Source organism: Theobroma cacao, chromosome 5 (genome assembly GCF_053813885.1).
Source record: "Theobroma cacao isolate CCN51 chromosome 5, ASM5381388v1, whole genome shotgun sequence".
Lineage (NCBI taxonomy): Eukaryota > Viridiplantae > Streptophyta > Magnoliopsida > Malvales > Malvaceae > Theobroma > Theobroma cacao.
In genome coordinates, this window is record NC_142643.1 from 15,315,524 (window position 1) to 15,340,416 (window position 24,893).

Below are 24,893 nucleotides of genomic sequence, written 5' to 3' on the forward strand. Positions count from 1 at the left end.
GTGGAATCTCACAAAACCTTGTTGTTGAAGATCTTAATTCCTTATGATATCAAGGACAATGATTGACTCCCTTTAAGAAATCATAAGCTCAATACAAATTGTTAGAGATCCTCAATAGATCAAATATTAAGAGAGAAATCATGAGCCTAGAATAAATGAGCATTCAAATGGATATTCAATTTATTTTTCTAATGCTCAAGTATTCATGGAACGAAAAGAGTATAAGCATTTGAATAGATGTTCAACATACGCATCAAATACTCATATTTCAAGAAATGTTTGCAAAGTAGTTCCTAGGCATGTCTAAGGTATCATTAGTCTTCAAGCATTATTCTCAATTATCATCGAGTATTATCAATCATCATCAAGCATTCATTATTTATTTTCAATATCAATCAACCAAGCAATATTAATCAAGCATTTTCAGGAAATTCCCTAAGATTAGCAACTCAAGGAGAAATTAAAAAATATCATCACTAAGCATTTTTAGTGAGTATTCTTCCCAATCAATTCCGAGCAGTCATTCATCCAAATCATTTTGAAGCAACCATTGCAAGATGTATTTTCCATATTATATGTGAAATTGTCAATTCAAGGAGAACTTTCAAAGAAGGCATATCATTATTAACGAAGCATGACTAAGGCATTTTGCATTATTGCAATCATGTATGAGAGTTATGATCAAATAATCACAAACATGGTTACAAGAAATAACATGGCTATCTTCCTTAATCATGATTCCAATTTTGTTCATCAAAATGCAAGCATGAGTTCAATATAGACATATACCCATTGAAAAAATATGCAATCATTAAAGTTCAAGGTACATGCAATTTCTCAATAATTCATAATTCATGAGTGAAATCAATTGTTATAGAATATTGAAAGTAAAGCACTCAACTCATGAATATATTCAAAGTGAACATTCAATCATCAATGAATGCCAATTATAAAAAAAAAAAAAAAGATATATTTAATCAAAGCACATTAGGCATTCATTGCTAACTAAAGCTATAGGCCATATTTTATTTGACATGTCAAGTCATTTACGGTGACCTATAAGCTAAAGTTGGATGCACACAAAATCTTTAGATCATGTAAACGTTAAGGCTCAATAAAAACATAATTAACATTTAAATGCATATTCAAAATAAATTTCAACCATGTCAACTCACTATATATGCCATGATCAAACTTGACAATTAAATTCATATTCAAATGTATAGCTCAAGTCAAGTTTTAAACTTCAAACCTTAAGGTCAAGCAAAATGAAAAATCATGTAAGCATGTGTCTTGACCAATATAGTAGATGAACCAAGAATATTTTCATTAAGTTCAATGAGTTCATCCTAATCAAATAAGTATACATAACCAAGAAATCAATTTTGAAACAATCATTTGAGCACAAACGTAAAATATATTTTAAGAATTGTTCCTAGATTAGCATTTGAACATTTCAATTTTCATGAGAAGATATTTTCAATATATGCACATAAAAATCCAATTGGATTAACAAATTTAAGCATTGATAAACAATTTCTCATATTTATATTTTGTCATTGTAAAAACATGAGAATTTATGGAATCAATATGAGTGTCATGCTTGGGAATAGATAAATTTATGTCATCAAAAAGGATTTTCCATTTTTCAGCAAGTTTTGCAATTTCAAGAACATGTACTTGCACCAAATGATCATGAGAGTATTCATAATGCATATTATTAAGAGTCAAGAATCATCTTTGAAAAGGAAATTCAGAGAAGAGAATATTGTAATGGACAAGAAGTAAAGTAAAAAGATATTTTGGAACACAAAACCTGTCCATTTTTGCTTTAAAGCACTCAAGAGTCGACTATTGATCCCTTGGGTCCACATTTTATCATTCCAATAGCATTTGCATTTTGTTCTTCAATAGTCGACTAGCTATGCTAAGGAGTCAATTGTGCTAGATTCCTGCACATTGAAAAGCCAGAAAAAGGTACAAAACATGCAATGTTCCAAGGTATAATGATCTCAAAACATGGATTAGTGTGAAAACAATTTAGAATTTCATTTCAACCATGTTAAAACATCATTTTAGACATGTATGATCAAAGATTCTTCAAGAAAAACATGTGAACTCAAATTTTGGCTTTTATTGCTCATTGTTCACAAGTGCTAAAAAGTTGAAATGCTCATTTGAAAAATCATGCCTTTAATATGCTCAAACATATTCAATTTACATCATGATGCGTGATTATGACTTATAACATGTATAACAAGTATTTAAACAATGTTTAAGCATAATAAGCATCAAATTTAGCATTTTCTACAATATTTTAGCATATGGACAAAAATGCCCTTGAGGTTATTCAAGCAATCATTTGTAACAAGAACAAGATATAATGGCATTTTCAACACAAGGTACGCTTGTTCAAGTTATATATCATTGAAATCATTATAATCTCAAGGATGCCAAACATTGCAAATAGATATATTCTTTTGCTTGAAAAAATTCCATCAATGTTAAATTATCACACTCAAAATCATGCTTAAGAAATCCCTTTCAATCAATTTCACCAATCATAAGAGAAATACCAAGCAACATCGAATTTGTGTAATTTATATGATATAAAATCAAGTTTGCTCAATCATGCTGTGTCATTAAAAATAAAGAATTAATTTCAATCAAAGAGAATAAAAAAATTTCACAAGAAAATCAATTGATAAAGATTTAATCTTTCTTTGCAAACTTTTTAACTTGAAACAGTCAAGATTAGACTTGCTTTGTGAAAAATCATGAGCTCAATGTCACTCAATTTTGTTTCATTATGCTCTAAATGATTTATGAAATATGTAATGGGCATAATGAATCATGTATATGCATGTCAAGGGTCATTTGCAAATATCTCACAATTATGTTCCAAAAATGCCCTTATGACCATTCAAGCTAACAAGCAAGCATACACATCCAATAAGAACAAGTCATGAGTATTTTCATTATGAAACACACTTGTTCAATTCATAAATCATTCTAAACTTAAAGGATGGCAACCTTTTTTTTTTTTCATTTAAGCTCATTTTGCTTTAAAAGTACCAATCAAATTAGTTAAAACTTTCAAGCTCATTGTCAACCATCTTGAACTATTCAAGCAAGTTCTAGAATATAAATCAAGATTGTTCAAATGGTCAACTTATGTTAAGCACAAGGAAATCAAAGAAATTTTTTCTTAACTCAATTTTCCTTGTCTTAAGCTACTTGAATAAGTATGAGTGTAAGTCATCAAGTATGCTCATATTTCTATCACATTATCTAACCTTTCATGTTTCAAAATTATCCACAAAAATCATTTTTCCTCAAAGAAGTAGTATAGAAACGATGTCATAAATCATGAGGAAATTTTATAGAAACAATTTTCTCAAAATAAGGATGATGACATATTCAAGATTAAATATAAGTACATACTCCATCTTTAGATTCATACTTCCTTGCAACTTATAGCATGTATCATATCAAATCAAGTTGCATAGCCAAGATTTATCGATAAAGCTCAAAGAATTTTGCACTTAATATTCAAGCAAGAATAGGCAACTAAAATTTTCAATGTAGAAAAGCAAACAATTTTAGAAACCAAGCCAAATGAATGAAACATTCAATAAATAAGCAATCAAGATTCTCATTAAAAAAAATTTAGCATAGAAATCACCCATTTTCCTTTACGTGTGACTAAAGAGCATCCATTCTTCAAGAATTATTCCTTCTTGCTCTAGCACACCTACAAGAGACATTTTTCATTTGATCTTTGGTATCCAAATTGCTTTGGATCTTTGAAAGTTTGTCTCGTTGCATAAAGTTCCTTTTGGAACCCAAATTTTTCTAATTTTCTGCACATTTCTTTTTCTAAAGCAATCATAGGATAAATGTCCAATTCTATCACATACAAAGCATCTATGGGAGAAATCATTAACATTTCTTATGAAATTTGTGCTTTTTCATGATGATTCTTTTCTTAAATTCTTAAGAGCAGTATTTTCAGCAACTGCAGCTTGTAAAGCATTTGTTCTGTTTTTCAACTCCAATTGTAGATTTTCAAAATCTGTTTTTGAAAGTTCTAATTCAATTTGCAGAAAATTTCTTTGCTCAAAAACAAAGTTGAAATCATGTCTTATCTTTTCCAAATCATTTTCAAGAGATGCAGCTTTTCTTTTCAAAATTTTATATTTTGATGCAAGCTTTTCAAACTCATCATAGAGACATTCATATTCATCTTGCAGCTCATCAATTGAAATATCACAAGAAGTAGAAGACACCTCGGATTCATCATCTTTGGCCATCAAGCACAAGTTTGATCTTTCTTTCACTTTCTCATTTAATAAATCTTCAAATTTTATTTTCATGTCAAAATTTCCTTTTTCCAAAAAATCAATTTGCTCTTGGTAAGCTTTAAAATCCTTTTCCAAATTTTCATTTTCTTTTTCCAAATCAATTAAAAATCATTTTTTGTTTTCATCAAAAAATCATTTTCAACATCAAATGTGGAAATGATTTTCTTGTTCTTTATCTTAATTTTCTCAAACTCAAAAGCTAAATCCTCAAAAGCATCATGTAATTCATTGAAAACACATGAATTAAGTTCACATGATGAAAAAGTTACCTTTAACTCTTCAAGAGCCATGAAGCATAATTCAATTCGATTTGAGGATACATCTTCACTTGATTCCTTGTCTTCATTTTTCATGCTGCTTGTTGAGCATTGATTCTAACAAGAGTTATCTTCCAATTCCTTTTCCATATTTGTTTTTCCATGTAACTCTCCTAATCTTTTCCAAATTTTCTTGGCACTTTTACACATGAACACTTTATCATATTCTCTATAATCAAGTGCACAAATAAAAGTATGCATGGCCTTAGAGTTGATTTGAACTTTCTTTATTTCAACTTCGATCCACTTACTTCTATGTTTGGGAGTTTTCTCACCATTTATCGAATTTCTAATCATTGGAATGAAAGGACCATCGGTAATGACATCCCATATCTCATAGTCAATTGCCCTAATGTATATTGACATCCTAGTACTCCAATATGGACAATTAGAGCCATTAAACAGAGGTGGTCTGTTTGTTGATTGTCCCTCAGCAACTATGGATTTTTGGAGAGCCATTTAAATCCTCCCAAAAGGTGTTAGACCTTAAAAACAGGGAACTAGCTCTAATACCACTTGTTGGTCCCAATAATATGTGTTAGAAGGGGGGTAAATAGCATAAATCGGCTCTTGACAAGATGAGGAACTAATTTCCAGCACAAAGAAAATAAAAACAAAGTAGACAATGCACAACAATTTATAGTGGTTCGATCCAAGACCTACATCCACTACCTTGATTATCCAACCAAGGATTTTCCCAACAATTCCACTAATAACCGGTGAAATTCACAAGCTTTCACCAAGCTTTACAATGGCTTTTACAAAGTTCAACCAAAACCTTTTACACTAGTTTTTCACAAGCTAAACTAAAATCCAAAGTGGTTTTTCAAAAGCTCAACCACAACCTTTCACAATGATTTTTCACAAGCTTAACCAAAACCCAAAGTGGTTTTTCAAAAGCGCAACCATAACCTACAACAATGGTTTTTATCGGGATCAACTAAAACCCAACAACCAACTTTTCTAGGCTAAGTTGGAACCTTTACACTCAATCAAGAAATCCAAGCTTGAATAAATCTCTTAGAGTAACTCGCTCACTCTAAGTGTACAAGAAGAGAAGAAATAAAAAAGTACCTATGATCACTTACTTGATCTAGATAGTACAAGATGAAGTGCTGAACACTATTACAAATATTAACGTTTAAGTGCAATAAGGTGCAAAGAAGATTTTCTAGTTTTTCAGCGTTATATCACTTGGAAGCCTTCAATTCTCTCAAAAACTGTTTCTAACCATTGGAAGACCCTTTTATACTTGGAGAAACAACTCTGATGGCAATTTGACAGTTTATGGTCGTTGGAAACAGTTGAGGATGAATTCTAGTCGTTAATCTGTCTTGTAGTGCTCTGATTCAATTTGCAGACAAAGAGCTCTTAGTCGACTAACTTGGTCGACTAAGTTGGTTCTATTTCAGGTTGAAAATTCTGGTAGAGAGCACTTAGTCGACTAGCTTGATCGACTAAGTTGGTTCTGTTTCTCAAACTCTTCAGCCCGCCATTCCTTCAATTTGAAACTTGGTCAACCAACATTCTTCCTTGTTTCACCAATAAGCTTCCTCCTTGTTAGACAGTTACATCTTGTTATTTTTATCCCTCTTTTTCTTTTGATATACTCTTTGAAAGATTGATTTATTAATTTCATACATTAATTTTCCTGCACACTCAAGTAAAGGCATTAGACATAAATGAATGGGAATATTTTGCTATCATCAAAAACATATAAAGTCAACATTCTCTTTCTCTTATTTTTGATGATGACAAAACACTCCTAGATTAAAAGTGCAATGTCTATGTTCAATATGAATACTTCAAATCTTTATGCATAATGAGTTGCTCCCTCTTAGTCAATGCATCTAGTTTTTTTTTAAAGATTTGCAATAAACTATTTATCATATCCATAACAGCTAAACAAGATATACAATGCTCACAATAGCTAAACAAGATATACAATGCTCACAATAGCTAAGCAAGATATATTGAATATCTATAATAACTAGCACATAATATTCTATAAAATTCTAACTAAGCATCACATACATAAATTAAACATGGAAAACTATCACACTCAATTTAACTTACTTTTCCTTATCTCCTTTTTTGCCATCATTAAAAAAGATATTCAAAACTCCACCTTAATGAGTGCATCTAAATTTTCCTTTAATCTTTAAATCAAACTTTAATGAATAAGAATCATAAGCACTCATATACTTAAGTCATACAAGCTTATAGATATAGTTTAATAACTTCAAGAGTCAAGCTTGTGTCTATATAAGAACAAATGTATGGGAGTTAAATCATTTCAAGAATTTGTCAAAGATTACTCAAATAATATTCAAGCAAATTTCATCATTTTGTCATAATCAAAACTATAATAATTTTAAAGCTAACAAACTCTACTTCACTACTCACCTTGGTAGCTTTATAATTGAATCCCTATCTAAGAGTTTTCAAGTTATTTTAGAAGCTCTCTCTTTCTCTCTGTAAAATACCTAGCTAGTGAGAGAAAGTATAGGAGTAAGACTTTTAAGGGTTTTTAAGGTGAAAGAGTAAAAGAGTATGAAAAACTCTATAATAAGGTGTGTAAAAGCATGAAATTTGAGGTTAACTTGAGAAGGTGATGGAAGCTCTGAGAGAAGCTTTCATGGAGGATGAAAGAAACAGGAGTTGGGATGAGAAGAAGAAGAAGCTGCTGGAGAAATGAAGAAGCTGCTGGAAAAATGATATTTATAGCTAAAGCTTATCCAAATTCTACTTAAATTATGAAAATGCCCTTAACAAGTTGGCTTGTTCTCCTCCAATCCATTGTGCAATCTTTTTACTCTTTTGACACTAGGACAAAGTCCATAATAGTCTAGATATACTCGAGTTCATGAAAACTTAAAATTTCGACTCGAGATGAAAAATGACCATTTTGCCCCTACCTTGGAAATCATCATTATTTCTATTTCCTTCATCATTTTATCCTTATTTTCATCATTCATTTATGCCTTAGGCCTCCTTAGGCCTTAATATTGTTTGAAACCTACTTTTGGGAGCTCACTAAGGAAAATGACGAAATTACCCCTAGTTCGTTTTATCGCGTCTACTTCTAAATTACGTGTCTATGGAGGTCGAGGTCTTACAAGTATAAATATAATCATTTTTTAGGACTGAAAGGGGGACTTTGGAAGAGCAACTTCAAAGGCAAAAAGAGCTTTCCATAAGGAGAAAAGAAAAGGAAAATTTTGGAAGAAAAGCTTGACAAAGCTGTAGCAAATAGAGTTTTCTCTCATTAGCTTATTTTTCTCTCTTTAAATCTCCTTATATTAATGCTTAGTTTTGCTAAAATTTTGTTGTGAGCTGTTGAAATGTTAAACTAAACTTCCATTCCTAAGATTATCGTAGATATTAATGTATAGTTTGGATGCTTGATTGACGATTACTTGTTTTATGGAATATTTAGTGTTTATTTAAATCTACACTTATTTCTTATTTTATTAACTGATCACCAATAGGATGTGTATGGATTTTTAGATAATACTTGACAAAGTTAGTCTAAAAAGACCATGGTTTGGGTAGCATATGATTATTACAATAAAGAGGTAATTAGGTGATTTGTTAATAGGGTAGACATATACCTATTAATTATATATAGTCAATTTAGAAGACCTATACTTAAAGAACTTAGCTTAATTAATTAGCTATAGACATATAGAGAATTAAATTAAGTTAGGTCATTGTACGATACCTCGATAGAGAATTGTACATGCTTAAGGATCTTAAGCTAGCATTAGTTTTCCATAAAAGTAGGTAATCAGACAATCTTAAGTCCAAATGAAGCCTTAATTGAAACCATAATCCTGGGTACTTCCCTACTGTTTTCCAACTCAATTTACTTGCATTTTTTTTTTAGCTTAGTTCACTAGTTTAGCCTTACTATTTTAATTTTTTCATTTACAATTAATTTTCATACTAGATTTCCTTAGATAAGATTAGATTGCCCAATTTTAATAATTAGTAAGAATTTAGATATAATTTTCTGTGAAGACGATAACTCACTCACGATTATATTACTTGTTGACCATGTACACTTGCATGATGTTTTGCTAATTTGATAAAAGTTTTAAAGCAAATTGTCTTGATAAATTAGCAAGCAACACACAACACAAGATAGCATGATGATATTCTAAATGATATTGGGAATGCATGAATATAAATTGTTATTGTATGTAGAAAAGTAAGACCTTTGCTTGGGTCTAGTGGGTTATCCCCACTTAGGTCCTTACGTTGATCATATCATTCGGAATGGGATCTAACATGGATACAACAATAATTTCTTTATAATCTATAGATTTAATTATGAATTAAATTAAAAGTATATGAGTTTGACAGAACGTAATAAAATAATAAAAATTTATTTAAATTTTTTTGAATAATTTAGGAGCTTTTTTAGATATTATGTCTAAATTTTACCATTAAACTTATACAATAATTATATATCCAGTTAAAAAAAAGTAATGAAACAAGAAACATTACTTTCTCATTTTTTAGTAATAAATTGCTAAAAATAGAATTTCTTATTTCAAGAGAAACAGAAATTTCTCATTTTCTTAATAATAAATTGCTAGAAATAGAATTTACTATTCCAAGAGAAATAGAAAGGATAAAATTTCAAAGATCCAAAACGGCTACAAAGGAAAAGAAAGAATAGAACTGGGAAAAAGTGGGTGGCTTTGAAAAATGGGAAGAAAGTTAGCACTCGATAAAGACAGCAAAAGAGGAGATTGGAATGATCTCAACGTCACGCTTTCTCTCCCCTTGCTTTCTCCCTCTTGTAGTTTGAAAAAGTGTACATCGATTATTAAAGAAATTAATTAATTATTTCAAATCGATTTTAGGAAAAAAATAATGAAATATTTTTTAGAATAGAGTTTTGTTCACTAATTTCTTTAATCTAACTGTATTCTTTACCAGATTAGTTAAAATATTTTTATGTTAAATATAATAATGGGTAGTTAATTTAATAATTTTGAGTAAATTGCACCTGTGATAGTTAACTTTTTATTTCAGTTTCATTTTCAATATTTAATCTTTGAATTGTTTTTATTTGGATCCCTAACTTTTGAAAATAATTTCATTTTAACCTTTTTATCAAATTATCTTCTAAAATTGACATAATATCGACATTTGTGGCATGCTACATTAATATTATTAGCATTTTGTGTAAATATTTTGTCAAATGTTAACAAAAGTAACGCAAAAAAAAATCAAAATAAAATCCTTTTAAAAGGTTAAAAATTCAAATGAAATAATTTAAAAATTATGAAAAATATCTTTAAAATACTTATTAAAAAAATTCAAAATGAAATTTCTGTTTCCCTTCTCCTACCTTTGAAGTAGTAATTTTTTTTTTAAAATTTATTTTATTATATTAGTTATGTGCTGTACGCTGTATGTATAGATCAACTCATTCCATGTACGATTAAAAAGTCAAAAAATAGATTAATTCTTTAGTAATATTTTATTTTATCTTATCTTCTCTTTCACACAAGCCTTCCTTGTTAGGGTTTTCCCTTTTCTTTAGCTCTTCTCCTTTTCTCTCGTTGTCTTTTCTGGCTTATGTCCTCAAAATTTACACTTCGTTTGTTCCAGCTGAACTAGCTACTTCTTCTCAGTTGGAGCTGTATGCAATCGTTGGTGCTTTGAATTTCAACTTCAAAGAAAACGCCAGGTTAATTTAGTTCAGAGATTTGGTTTTTCCCCCTTTTTATGATTGAAACTCAATTATTTTGCTATTTGGTTTGTATTCAGATTTGGATTTTGGCCTTTTTTTTTTCCTTTTTATCTTACTGGGTTGTTTTTATTTTGTGTTGCAAAATTGTACGGAATAGTATGTGATAGTGGAATGCTTCTTGTTTTGGTTTGAGAATTTTGATTATAATCTAGCTTATGAATTTCTTTTGGGTAACTTTATCTGAGTTATTGGGTGTATTTGGTTGACTCCATGGAAGAAATTGAACGGGTGGAAGTGGAGATTGTTGTAAAAGGATAAAAAAGAGGAGGTGGTGGATGATGATGATGGTTCGTGATGATTGATGGGCAGTAGAACAGTGAATATTGGTATAGGAAATGATAAGAAAGCTGTAACAGCGATGCCAAGCTACGTTCCTTCAGTACCCACTTCCAATCCCAGGTATTTATTCACTTTTCAAAATTGGCTTTATTCTGAGTTTTAAATTTGTTTTGATTTTCTATTGTTTCTGAGCTTTCTGTTAACTGTTTTGTACTAATTCATTAATGTTTTTCATCTTCCATATGAGCTTTGTAGTGGCCAACTCTTCATGTCTTTGGTTGTTTACAAAATCCTCTCTTTTTTTTTTTTATTGTATTGATTTGCAGTAAGGTAGAATTGGTTGATTTTTTGAAGTGAAAATTTTTGATGGGAGGAGGGATATTCAAGGCTTTAATGTTTGTTATAATTGTAGGCCATTAATATTCCTAAGGGGTTGAGTCAGGGAGTTAATATATTGTTTTGTTGTCTTGTTTTCTTGTCATCTATGTTGTTGATTTCTCATTTGTGTCTCTGGGGAAAGAATGGTATTATATTGACTGAAAGGTTTGCGTTCTGTGATAAAGAGCCGTTGTATTGTCCCTCTGTAGGTAGTTTTGTTGTATGGTTATATTTTATAATCGCCTTTCTGTGGATGCTCTTAAAGTTAGCACTTGTAAGCACCCATACTAAGCTGAAAGCATGTGGAATCTTTTTATGAATATGCTGGTTGACTTCTGTTCTACATTGTTTTTTGGTTTATTAACTTCCATTTCCTGATAGTATTCTACTTATGGCAAATTTCAAAAATCAGTACTATTTCAGAGTGTGAGAATTTGTCTCTTTTTTTTGAGTTAGAGTTTGATCAAAAAATGCTAACTTGTCTTGATAAGAGGTTGATCAAACTATGATACCGAAACTGGAATGCTGAACATTTTGTATTGATATGATTGTGAGAATGTGTGGTTGGCCTCATTATGATAAATAGAGGCCGTTTAAGAATGTAGATATTTTGTTGTGCCATGTTACACATTATGGAATATTTCTATTTAGCTTTTTCTTCTTGACTTGGGAATATGGACTTGATCTTTTTCTTATTGGGTTATATTGCTTCAGTTTAGAACATGTGGTTTTGATGACTTATTTCAGCAGCACAGAGGCAAACACCATTCGTTCTTCTCGAATACCAGACTTAGGAACCCTTGAGCAATCTCTTGGATTTCGCATTGAGGATGCTGTTGATCTTACCAGAAGTATGTAGTGATGGTCTTCAATTTTCTAGTAACAGACATATGCAAGAATTTCATTTTTCATTTTATGGAAACTGAATTGCATTATGCATTCTTACTACTTTCCAGCTAAACTTATGACTAGAATATGTTGTGTATCTTGTTTTATTTCTTTATGTTGTAGCATGAGTGCATTGTCTCTTGCAACTTACCATCTATTATGAGTAATATGGGTTGCTTAATGATTTGCTTCCGGTTCTCCACTCCTTATTTGATGAGGCTGTAGGCTGTAATTAGTACTGGACCATGTTCTCTGTAACTTTTTGCACACACTATCTGAAAAAACATTTTCTTTTCTTTTTTCTTCTGTTTTATTATTACAACTCAAGGATGTAGCTTTCTACAAATATGATTGCCAAAAGGCATAAAATTGAGGGTATGGTGAGGAAAGCGATTCATAAACCAAACATTTTCAAGATTTCTCCTGTGGCAGTGTGGCTTTGCTATTCTTCTTATTGAAGTTGCCATCATATTGCATTGCTCAATTATCTTGTTATGAAATTGAAGTTATTTCTGGACTTAGTGTTTTTTTTCTTCTTCTTTTCCTAAGGGACCTTATTTTGACATATTTTTTTTATGGACAATGTTTTGTCTTTAGATCCTCTGTTTAATCAAATAAAGTCAAGTACCCAGGCGATAGCTGATGCTCAATTTGGTGCTATAAATAAGGTGGGCATTTATCTCCAATAAAAAGTTGTTTTTGTTCTTCAAACTTTTAACATAAATTTAGTTACTTAGAGTTCTCTGTGTCTGTGCGTGTTTGGGTGTGGGGATGAAGACACTTGCATCTGCAGACAACAACCTCTCTGCTGCCATTGTGGGGTCACAAACATTAACGCTTAAAAAAGATACCCCACCTAATCTTGTATCCATATCAGCTGGTCGGGAGAATTGGGGGGATTCCAATATGGCAGATGCCAGTCCTAGAACTGATATTTCAACAGATGACACTGATGAGAAAAATCAAAGGGTGATGCCTCTTAACTTTGATTTCATGTATAAAATTCTATGTTTAAGATGCATTAGTGAAACACCTTTGCTTCTTTGGGTTTTAATTTTCATTTAAACTTATGGATTTCAGAAGTTACTTTTTCTTTCATCATTGAGAAATAAAAAAGAAAAGAAAAATTGCATGTGTAGCACACACATGAACACACACACAGACATAGAGCTGGAGAATTTGCCTGCTGGCTAATAGTTATTGTGAATGCACCAACCTTTGTGCAGTTTGAAAGAGGTCAAACAAATGCTATTGTGGCCTCTGATTCTAGCGACAGATCAAAAGATAAAACAGATCAGAAGGTCAGAGTTTTTTTAATTACAAGAACTAGAGTATTTGATTGTTAAAGCAGTTTATTCATATACTATCATGTTGAACATATTATTTCTCCTTCTCAATGTCGACTTTGCAGACATTGCGTAGGCTTGCACAAAATCGTGAGGCTGCAAGAAAGAGCCGGTTAAGGAAAAAGGTATCTCATTCATTAGTTGGTTTAATCTTTTCAATTTTACCATTTTTTTATACTCAAGCTTTTATGATATTCTAGTGGCAATTATCTATCAATGTCCAGTTTCTTTGTGTCTTATTATAAATTAAGTTTAGTGGTAATTTATAAAATCCATTGTAAAGTTGTGTAGCAGGTACACACTTATGTCACACCTTTAACTTCTATTGGTTGCCCCTCTTAGACGTTATAGAAATTGGAAAAACATTATTTTGTCCAGATGAACACAAGTAATTTCCTCAGGGAAAGTTTTTGGTTGGAAATATGAGGAAACTATGTTCTCTGACTCTTTATTTTCCTTAAGAGTATCCTTGTCTGACACATATTTGACGGACATGGATATGGAGGTCTGACCCTCCAAATAAAAGGAAAATCTTAAAGAAAAAAATAAAATTAAATGTGTCCATGTCATAGACACACCCAATCTGACACACAAGCCCTAGTCTGAGTAACAAAGGAGGAAAGTGCAGAATTACAATCAGTTTATGGTTTTTTTTTTCCAGCTATTAAAGCTCAGTTTGCAGAATTTATTAGCATATTCCTTAATTGTTAACCATTCTTCTGCTATCAAAATCTAGGCATATGTGCAGCAGCTTGAGAGTAGCCGACTGAAACTGACTCAACTTGAGCAAGAGCTGCAGAGAGCTCGTCAGCAGGTTTGCTTTGTGTTAATCCCATCAATATTGTGATGTATCATTTACATTTTTCGATGTTCAGGCTGATAATACTGTCCATTATGCCTCACATATCTTTTTTTTTTTTCTCGCTTCTTTCACTGCAGGGCATATTTATTTCAAGCTCAGGAGATCAATCCCATTCAATGAGTGGAAATGGTATCTAAGCTTTATTAGTCTTTCCTCCTGGTCAATTTCATAGTTGAAATTGGAAAATCGATTTTGGTGATTTGTTGCCAGGGGTTTGGAATTCAAGTTTATTGTGTTGTGAGTTAGTTGAAAATGTTCATTAAATAGCCATACATGTGTGGATATTGTGTGATTACTGAAAAATGGAAAACAAGGTACTGAAGGTACTGTTTCTGCTTGTGTTAGACGTCGAGGAGTACCATGTCAGGGTACTGAATTCAAGGGACAGAGTTCATCACTTTAAAAGAGTCTGAAATGCTGTTCTAGCTTGGGTGTCTGTTGTAGAAATAGTTTATCTGTTTCTTGCTTCGGTCTTCAGGGTATTAAGGTCTAATATTATTGGATAGATGTTTTTTATTGCTGAATTTTTATTGACAATAAAATTTGATGCCATTGTTTGGCTTGGCCTGAACATGAAGTGATTGTTGGTTTCTTCTTTCTTAAATTTGGCTTCCATATGTGAGAACATTATTGCCCTTATTTTTTCTGTTGTTGCTATGTGGTAGTGAATTATGTTTTTATGGGTTTTCCCTTCTCTTCCCTTTTTTTCTTTGAGACAGAACTAAAATTAAAAGGAAGCGGTTTTAATCTTTTCATTTTTTAGTGTTTGTGATTTTGAACTCTTTATCTACCAATGTATCTACCATGCTAAGATATTCTTTTTCTGTTGTTGCTATGTGGTAGTGATATATGTTTTTATGGTTTTTCCCTTCTCTTCCCTTTTATTCTTTGAGACAGAACTAAAATTAAAAGGAAGTGGTTATTTTTTTTTAATTTTTTAGTGTCTGTGCTTTTGAACTCACTGTCTACCAATGTATCTACTTGCTAAGATATTTTTTTTATGAACTGCTGGCACAGGTGCCCTAGCATTTGATGTTGAGTATGCACGGTGGCTGGAGGAGCACAATAGGCAGATAAATGAGTTAAGGGCTGCAGTCAATTCACATGCTGGTGACACCGAACTTCGCACCATTGTTGACAACGTCACAGCACATTTTGATGACATTTTCAGGTTGAAAGGCATTGCTGCAAAAGCTGATGTTTTCCATATCTTATCAGGAATGTGGAAAACACCTGCAGAGCGGTGTTTTCTGTGGATTGGTGGCTTCCGCTCATCTGAGCTTCTTAAGGTGAGCTCCAGTCTTCTTCTACAGAGGGACTGCTGTCATGGTGCATGCTAGGTTTCAATATTTGGGTGCCTCAGAAAGTGGTCCATCAGAATTTACATATCTTAACTTTATTGGAGTTAGATTTATTACTAATTTGCTGGTTTTTGAATCTGAATATTGACTAAGGAAAATATTTGGGGCTTTGGTTGTTGCAGTTACTTTTTGTTATTTGCATTTTGCTTTCCAAAAACTTTTATTTAAGCAATGGGGGATCCTTTTTCCACACATGTTTTGGTCAAATGCGAATTCTTGTTGCTAGGCAGGTGGGAGCCACCCAAAACATGCATTGAAGTAAGGTCACCCTAAAACAAAAGGAAATTGTAAAAATTAAATCTTTTATATTTGATTAAAAATAAAAAAATGTTTAAAATTAAAAATCAATTCAAACGTAGTTCTCCCATAAAAGTAAAGTAATGCATTTTACTGTTCATAAAAGTTAAATATCTAAATTTTAATATTTCAAAAAAATTATTTTTATATCCAAAACATTTTCACCTTTTTCTTCTGGATGTATAAAACAAGTAGCAAAGGTAACAAGCACCTGGAGCTTTAATGTTTCTTCTGATCTACTATTTTCTTAAGGAGTTTGGTCCCAACTCAGAAAAAAGGACGGTTAGATTGAGCTCTTCTTTTTGTGTAATCATGTTCAGTGGGTAGTTAAGCTTCAAAATATGTGGTCACCTGAGAAAATTTGCTGGTGGACTGGAGACACATTTGTTGTGCCACTGAACTGGATGTATGAGATGGCAACCAGGTTTCTTGGGATGCGGGGGCGTTTTGCTTTAGATTTTTTAATTGAAGCATTAAGATATGATATAATGCAATAACAGTGCGATGTTTCTGTTAAATGCTGTTCAATAGAGCTTGTGCTGCCTTTTGCCCTGTTTGAACTTATTTGATGTATATGAAACTTAGTTGGCTATTATTCTTATTAGTAGACCTAGACTGGTTGACCTTGCCCTTGAGACAGTTTGGTTCTTCGATTGGTTTGTTTGTGCTATTGACATGGAAAAACCAGCATTGACTTGCTGGTTTTTGATACATCCATGACCAATTAGGGTTTTTTTTTTTTTTGACCTAAATGGGTGGGATATGGACTTGTCAAAATGACTTTTAAATTAAAACTAAGCTAACTTTTTCATATTAAATATGGGTTGTCTTGTTATTTAACTATTTTTTTTAAAGAAAACGTGAAAGCTAAAAAGTAAAAACAAATTTTGTAAGCGTAGCTTATTTGTAATTTTTCTAATGATATGAATTTCTAATTCTTATCTCTTAAGTTGTTATTTGTAAAGTTATTCAAAATATTTTATTATCTTTTACATAATCTATAACTTTTTCTTTAAAAAAAATATAATATTTAAAATATTTTATTAACTTACCAACTTTTGATTTGAATGATTTGATTGTTGAACCATTGACTATATGATATGAAGCCTTGTATTGATTGTCCAGTCTGATTCTGATAGTGTGGTTTTCTTAACTCAATTCTTGCTGTTTTATATGGAAATATGTTATGAACTCAACTGGCTTTACCCATTTTGTTGATATAGAAGCTATGTTACATGCGTTGTTTACTTTATCCTAATTTATCGCATTTTACACTTTAAATCTACATGGGATGGTGCTTAAATCCTCCAAATTAATGTAGAACATTGCCAAAAACATGTCATACCTGTGTAAGAAACATACACCTGTATTTGATGATCCTGAGTCAATGTAACAAAGTCTCAGAGTTCTTGATTTTTAATGATTAATGTAAAGTTGTGCTGTTTTCCCCGTCTTTTATCCTTAAATAAAATCTGATGCATAGATTTTTTCTTCCCATGTTAGTTGATTGATCATTTTTAAACTTAATTGATTTTTATGCAGCTTCTTGCGAATCAATTGGAGCCATTAACTGAGCAACAGTTTATGGGTTTCCACAACTTGCAGCAATCATCCCAACAGGCTGAAGATGCTTTGTCACAAGGGATGGAAGCATTGCAACAATCTTTGGCTGAGACGTTGGCCAATGGCTCACCTGGTCCCTCCGGATCATCTGGGAATGTGGCAAATTATATGGGTCAAATGGCGATGGCCATGGGAAAGCTAGGGACCCTTGAGGGGTTCGTTCGTCAGGTACTTTCCTTTTGGGTGCAATATGGCATTGTTTCCAATGTGTTTATCTATCTGTTATGTGATTTGATTGTTGAGCCTTTTCTTTGTCCTCTTTTCAAACAGCAGGATAACAGTTTTCTTGTGTGGATATCCCGTCTTAACATAATTAAATGTTTGTTTATAGTATGTCAAAATTTGATGTGAATGATTGCAGCTGTACTTGGAATAAAAAGCAAGTTAAATTGAATAATACTTACATATAATCTTCTTTGGTTCTAGATAGAAGATGTCTATCTTATGATTGAAGAAGGAAATTGTGATGCTTCCACATTTTACAGCATGTAAAAATTGACTATTGCAATATTTGTGAGCAGGATAATGTCATTTCCATTTTTGTGTAAATGCAATTTTCTTTTGTATAACTGTATCTTAGGTTTCAAATCAAGTTATACTCTTATCAAGTAATTTTTCCAGGGTGGTCACCAGGCTGATAATCTTTTATTTTTTTGGTACATACCAGGCTGATAATCTGCGTCAGCAAACACTGCAACAAATGCACCGTATCTTGACAACTAGGCAATCAGCTCGTGCCCTTCTTGCAATAAATGACTATTTTTCTAGGCTTCGAGCTCTCAGTTCTCTTTGGCTGGCCCGGCCACGCGAGTGAGAAGTAGATATATCCCGCTGTTTGAAGTTACTCTGAAGGTTGACTGTCATTTGATCAAATTTTAATGGTGTTCTCCTGGAGCAATGCTATTGTTTCATGTGGGTAAATTGCTCTTCTTCGACTTTGACATCCTTGAAGGATGCAACTATGGTGCAACTTGGTCACTTCGTTGTATCTATAGGTACTCCTTTGACAGTTGTAACATCAGATATGTTCCCAAAGGTGTTGTATGCTCATTACTTATGTTGTAAAACAGCAGTGCAATAATCTGATAGCGTTGATGCTAGAATTGAGAAAGGAAAATAGGGAGTGGTATATGTAACATAGGATAAAGCTGTAGATTTGTATACCGGGAATCAGATTAAAAACCAGGGTGGTAATAGTTCTTTTTTTTAGGGTGTTATGACTACCGTTGGCTTGTATATATGTTACACTTTCATTTGTAATGTAATTGATCCTATGTATTTCATAGATTGCACAGGAGTGAGGCATCTTCTCTAATAGAATTTTTGCTCTGCTGCAGCTTTAGGGACATGCTGGAATTAAACCTACAAATCTTAGTGGACTCAGTTATAGGAGGCTTTTAACAAGTGTTTATGGTTCCCCTCTACACCAAGAAATGGAAAGCAGAATGATACTTATATGATTCGAGGCAAAAACTGAATGCATTTCTTTGTCTAGTGTAATGCTATTTTGTTCAACAGTCTTAACAATCCGACATTTCACAAATGGTGCGACGTAAATTGTGAGTATTCTGTCGGTCTCTGTCAGACACCTTGGCATTTCTCAGTTGGTAATTTATATGTTGACTGGTACTCAATCGATATTTAATTAAGCGGCAATATTTGCCCATACGCATGCTTTAAACAACTAATTTGAACCAAGTCTTTAGAAATTATGAAAGACAATGCACCTTATTATGATAAGCCCTCGTAGCTTGTTTTTGTTTTTTTTCCAATCATACTCATGTATTGTTTTTAGAGGTAGCAAATGAACGAGTTTGGATTGGGTCCTCTTGAGTTTGGGTCACCACAGATTTTGGTTCTTTTCGATTCAGATTAAAATAAAATTGATAATTAAATTTTATGTTTTTAATGTTAAGTTTGAATTATTACGATTTTGAATTGTTTCGATTCAAGTTGTTTTGAATTCAGTTCTTTAACATATTTATCAATTCAAATTGATCATATTTGAGTCTGAATTTTTTCAATAGATTTTTATGTTCAAATATATTTTACCACATTTAATTATATTTTATGAAAGTATTAACCATTAATACTTGTCCAAAAATCTTATCCATATGTCATCATGTGTCATTCTTAAACATAAATTGTTAACCTATAAAAAATTAAAGTTTTTCCTTCATACATAAGATCAAAAAATGTTCAAATTTCATATTTTTTTTTATATTATTGAGATTTCATACTTAAGAATGAATACATTTGGAAAATTAAATTTGACCTAAGAAAATTCAAAGACCACTATCTGTAATACCCCACACCCTCATTGGACACAAATAAGATCTAATTGATCAACGAATGATCGTTTGATGTGAATTTGCGTGCTAAAGAGCGACAAAGGATGAAAGGAATGTTATATAATAAAATACTTCGTGCGTACAGAAACAACAATTAAATAATAATATTTTTGTTGGAGAGGAATTAGTAAGCTAAAAGATGATTCGGAAGTAAATCGAGATGTAACGATGTGTTTCGGGACCAAAGAAAGCAAGTGAAACATTTTGAAATAAAATAATATTTTATTCAATAAAATAATATTAAAATATTAATATTTTATATGTTGTCAGAATTAGTCATGAAAAATGGAATATGACTAATTTAAGTGGGGGAGATAAAGTAAAGAAGAATTTTGAAGGAAAACGACGATAATTGTGTTAGCGTGATTTTATTAAATCGAGCTAACACCGGTAAGTAAATATTTAAACATTATGGTGACACCGCGTTGAAATGCAATCTCGATATTTTGATTATACATGTGTAAGAAAAAGAAGATAGAAGGAAATTAGAATTTTTACACATATCGGAAGAATTAATTTTAAAATATGAAAATTTGAGGGAGGTGTGTTAAATAAAATGAAGTTAAGGCATAATATGTAAATTTTATTGTTTTGAAGAAATAAAAATAAAATGAAAATAAAATGGATGATAAAATAATGAAGAAAAGATGTTGAAAAGTCAAACAATATTTTTATATGTACATGAGTGACCACATGAGTCAAGAATGGGAATGATGTGGTTTGGATGGGAATGAAGAAAAGTCAAAGTCATTTGGAATAATACTAAATTTGGAACCAAGTGAGGTGAATGGCCGGCCATACAAAAGAAAGGAAGAAAGACAAAAAAATAAAGAAAACAAAAGAGAAGAGTGTAGAAATTGATGGTGGGGCATGTGAGATGAAAGAAGAAAAGAAATGAAGAGAAGTCGGTTATGAAGAGGAAAGAAAGAACCAAAAGCCAAGCAAAAGAAAGGAAAGGAAAAAGGAAAGAAAAACCGTGGGAGAGGAAAAGAAAAGGAACAAAAAAAAATTATGCTCTTTTTTTGGCACAATTTTGCTGCACTTTGAGGGAGAAAAAGAGAGCTTTTTGCTGCAATTTTTAGAGGAAGAAAAAGCTGAAAATTTTGAGGTAAGAAAGCATATTTTTTTTTAGGTTAATTGCTGGAATTTTTGAGGTTTTTATGGTTGATTTTGGCTGCTGAAAAATTAGAGCTGTTTGTTGTCAATTTGTGCAGAAAAATTGGACAGCTTTGCGCTGCCAAAATTGAGAAGTTTTGTGCCTTATTCTTTGTGTGGTGTGCATTCATGAGATTTATTACATATTCACCATGCTATTTTGATACAAAATATCATGCAAATATTTAAAATGAACATTTTACGAAAAGAGAGTTTTAACGTGATGTGGGGACCGATATTTTGAGAAAGATTTAAAACATCCCCTTGAAGATCAAATTTGAATTCTTTTAAAAGGTGATTTCATTTTAATCAAGAAATTCAAGAGTAATTAGAGATTGCTACTTGTTGTGTTATAAATTGTATTTTGAATCAAATGGCTTAAGACAATATTTGCATGAATGGCTGAATTGGTATTTGTGTTGAAATATTTGAACTGTGTATTTAGCCTTGAGAGGCTGGATTGTGAAATAATTGCCATGTCATGCTATTGCAAATTTTATTGTATGGTGGGTTTAGCTTGTTGCAGTGGGCGGGTTCTGTGGACTAGCCTATTAGAGGGGCACAGAATCCGATTATATTCTTACCTCGATTGGAGAGGTGTGTAAGGTAACTCCCGAGGTACAACTTTAGAGTTCACTTCACGCCAAATATAAAACCCGACCTTATAAACACATGTCATGACATACATGCACTGAGTAGCATGTTATTACGCTAGGAAAGCCCCTAAGAATAGACGAAACCCGATATTGTACCTAATGGTACACTTGAGTTGATTTAATCTCGAACTAGTTCAAATAGAAATCGTAGGATGAAATTTAATATTTTACAGTCTAGGAATGACTAAAAATGATTGTTCAGAGTTCGAGGGTTCATTTGCGGAAAAATTGAAAATTTTGATGTTTAGGGGTAAAATCGTCATTTTGTCACCTAAGATAATAATTTGATCATGGAGTGAAATTTTTGACCAAGATTAACTATTTGGAGTATAGTTTAATGATAGAAAGTGAAAAATTTCAATTCTGGTAATTTTCAGAACATAAGGGCAAAACGATAATTTTATCACCTAGGGGTAAAACCGTAATTTTCACCACCCAAAACTTGTCAAAATCATATGATTTATTTATTTTTGGTATGAATAACTATGGTATTTTAAGTGGTGAAAAAATTGAAGTTTAAAGGATGAAATTTTAAAAACGGGCCAATGGAAAAGTGATACATGGCACTTTTTAATGATTTAATATTATTTTAAAGGAAAATCAGCCCATTTAAACCCCACATCAGGTGATGGTCGGCCATAAGGAGAAAATAAGAGAGAAAATAGAGAGGAAAGGAAGAAAAGAGAAAAACGAAAGGAAAACTAGAAAATTCAAAGGGGAATTCACGTTTTTCGTCAGTTTACGTGTCTAACGGTAAGATTTTTTGACTTTAGCTTGATTTCTACCTATCCTATGCCTTTGTTTCCATTTAGCATGCTTGAGGAGAGATATCAAAAAGTGATACCAAGGGCTGGCCGAATTTCAAGGGGAAGGATTTTGAAATTTTTATATTTTGATTCTTAGTTAAATTGGTAATTTTAGTTAGTTAAATGTGTATAGAAATCAAATAGGGCAAGAAAGCATGAAATTCTCACAATACCCACCCTTGGCCGAATATTCAAGGATGTACAATGATGATGAACTAATTTTTATTCTAAGAGAAATGAAGAGAAAATGATGAAAAATGGTTAAATGTGATAGAAAAATAAAGTGGAAAATTAACCGAGTTAATGTCCCATTTTTGACCAAATTTTTCAAGGAGGAAAGTGAGCTGATTTTGGTGATTTTAGAGGGTTATTGGCTAATATTTAATGGTTAGAAATGTTGGAGAGAAAATGGGACAATTTAGAGCTAAAATGGAGCGCGTTAGCAATTTATCAGGTAAAGTGCCAAAAATAGGTTAATACCGCGTTTAAGCCATTTTAGGCTATTGCATTTCATACCATGCATTAGTATAGGATTTAAGTCAATTATATAGTGATTTAGCATCAATGTGGTGAATTGTGTAATTTTTTCAATGTTTCTATGTCACGACCCGGAACCTCCCTCGGGCCCATGACAGCCTCCGCGACGTCCCGATTGACACTCATTACTCGAAATACCAATCAAAACCCCGCAAGGCTTACGTATCAGTTTCTTGCCTTTCCTGTGAGCAATCGTTGTTAAACGTTCCATTTCAAACAATTACCAGTCGTTTTTGGCTCAAGTAAATCAAAAGACAAAAATATATTTTTGTTTTTAAAAGTTTTTATAGACAAATATTACTATTCAAAATATTGATTAAAATATAGTATTTTTATATAAAACAATATTTATAAAAACACGTGTAAGTAATCTTTTGTAACGTGGAAGTAAAATAAATTCATACATTCAATAATTTACAAAGTTATAATGTACAATAATAATTACAATGACAAGTGGCCCATAAATACACCAAGTGTTGGTGATAGTAACCTACTGTCTATGAGATAGAGGGGTCAATTGGAATCCTCGACAAAATCAGGTATCTACAAGCTACCACAGGCCTGAAATATTTGGAAAGGAGGTGGGTGAGATTTTGCAATTCCAATGAGTAAACAGACATTATTATAAATATCTAAAGGCGAGTAAAACGGAGGCAAGTTTAAACAACAAATCACAAACCATTTCATAAGGTTTTCAATTTATTTCTTAAACCGTAAAATATTTGTAATTTACCAAAACAGTTGTTAAGGCTTATAGCTTTTATTAAAAACAGGGAGCAAGCCAAAACTAGTTATCGGGGATACCTTGGCTGAGGCATCTAACCTAGTCCGCCAAGGTTGTTAAGATATTTACATGTGAAACACATTTTTATTTTTAAAACAAGCCGTTCCTTGGCATTGGCCGAGTTACACATTCACGTAGGGGTTCGACGTGAAGTGAGCTCTAACACTACCTCGGGAGTTACCCTCCTCGCCTCTACAACCGGAGTAACTATGTAACCGGGTTTACCGTACCCTTCTAATAGGCAGTCCACGAAAACCCGTCACTATAGTGACTAAACCCACCAACTTTAATAAAATTTCAATAGTATAACGTGGCTTTTATTTATTTACCCAGCCTGCATAGTAAAAGACAACTTACATAAATTCCCAATGCAATTATAAAATATAGCCACATATATATATCATAAGCCATTCATAGGAAAATATATTTTTCAAGACAATTGGCAGCCTCCAATTACTCAATTTCATGATCGAAAGTTTCTTATTTCAGATAATCAACACAATATATTTATTTGTCACATTTATTTCTAAAACATCAAAAGTCTCATTTTAATCTCATTTTCATTTCATAAAATACATAAAGAGCATTTAAAAAATAAACTCTAGATAATTTACAATAATAATAGGTTTACTCACTATTTGTACAAATTAAATGCTTTCTAGGTGCCCCGATCACTATTCGTTGGGTACGACTTCCTTGCCTTTACCGGAAGGCTCTCCTCCTAGACACATTGCAAAAATTACACAATTCACCACATTGATGCTAAATCACTATATAATTGACTTAAATCCTATAATAATGCATGGTATGAAATGCAATAGCCTAAAACGGCTTAAACACGGTATTAACCTATTTTTGGCACTTTACTCGATAAATTGCTAACGCGCTCCATTTTAGCTCTAAATTGTTTCATTTTCTCTCCAACATTTCTAACCATTAAATATTAGCCAATAACCCTTTAAAATCACCAAAATCAGCTCACTTTCCTCCTTGAAAAATTCGGCCAAAAATGGGAAATTAACTCGGTTAATTTTCCACTTTATTTTTCTATCACATTTAACCATTTTTCATCATTTTCTCTTCATTTCTTTTAGAATAAAAATCAATTCATCATCATTG

The 24,893-nt window shown here is 31.9% G+C and overlaps 1 protein-coding gene and 1 long non-coding RNA gene across 5 annotated transcripts; both read left to right on the top strand.

Annotated features, from left to right (window-relative positions):
• The first annotated feature begins 10,174 nt into the window (after window positions 1–10,174).
• On the top strand, window positions 10,175–19,169 carry LOC18598521 (transcription factor TGA2.3-like). Of its 4 annotated transcripts, XR_001928165.2 has the most exons (13): window positions 10,175–10,388; window positions 10,669–10,850; window positions 11,823–11,959; window positions 12,594–12,664; window positions 12,774–12,965; window positions 13,223–13,297; window positions 13,408–13,467; window positions 14,079–14,156; window positions 14,282–14,333; window positions 15,222–15,493; window positions 17,405–17,653; window positions 18,153–18,480; window positions 18,823–19,169. XR_001928165.2 is itself a non-coding variant. In XM_018121781.2 (12 exons), exons 2-12 carry the CDS (start codon window positions 10,753–10,755, stop codon window positions 18,297–18,299), a joined length of 1,431 nt encoding a protein of 476 aa, XP_017977270.1. In that variant the 5' UTR covers window positions 10,175–10,388; window positions 10,669–10,752; the 3' UTR covers window positions 18,300–18,770. The 4 variants fall into 4 exon arrangements, 3 of the variants coding, with proteins under 3 accessions (XP_017977270.1, XP_017977271.1, XP_017977272.1); XM_018121781.2 differs by lacking the exon at window positions 18,823–19,169 and having other exon boundaries at window positions 18,153–18,770; XM_018121782.2 differs by lacking the exon at window positions 18,823–19,169 and having other exon boundaries at window positions 10,176–10,388; window positions 11,856–11,959; window positions 18,153–18,770.
• Window positions 19,170–20,400: 1,231 nt separating this feature from the next.
• LOC18598525 (uncharacterized) lies at window positions 20,401–22,690 on the top strand. Its single transcript, XR_001927900.2, has 2 exons — window positions 20,401–20,944; window positions 21,051–22,690. It is a non-coding gene; the product is annotated as an uncharacterized LOC18598525 (long non-coding RNA).
• Window positions 22,691–24,893: the final 2,203 nt, after the last annotated feature.

Excerpts from the sequence above, each read along its gene's own strand:
- LOC18598521 (XM_018121781.2), top strand. The coding sequence starts at position 10,753 with ATGGGCAGTAGAACAGTGAATATTGGTATAGGAAATGATAAGAAAGCT. Across the intron at positions 13,468-14,078 it reads AGAGCCGGTTAAGGAAAAAG|GCATATGTGCAGCAGCTTGA; the intron begins GTATCTCATTCA and ends ATCAAAATCTAG. Across the intron at positions 14,157-14,281 it reads TGCAGAGAGCTCGTCAGCAG|GGCATATTTATTTCAAGCTC; the intron begins GTTTGCTTTGTG and ends CTTTCACTGCAG.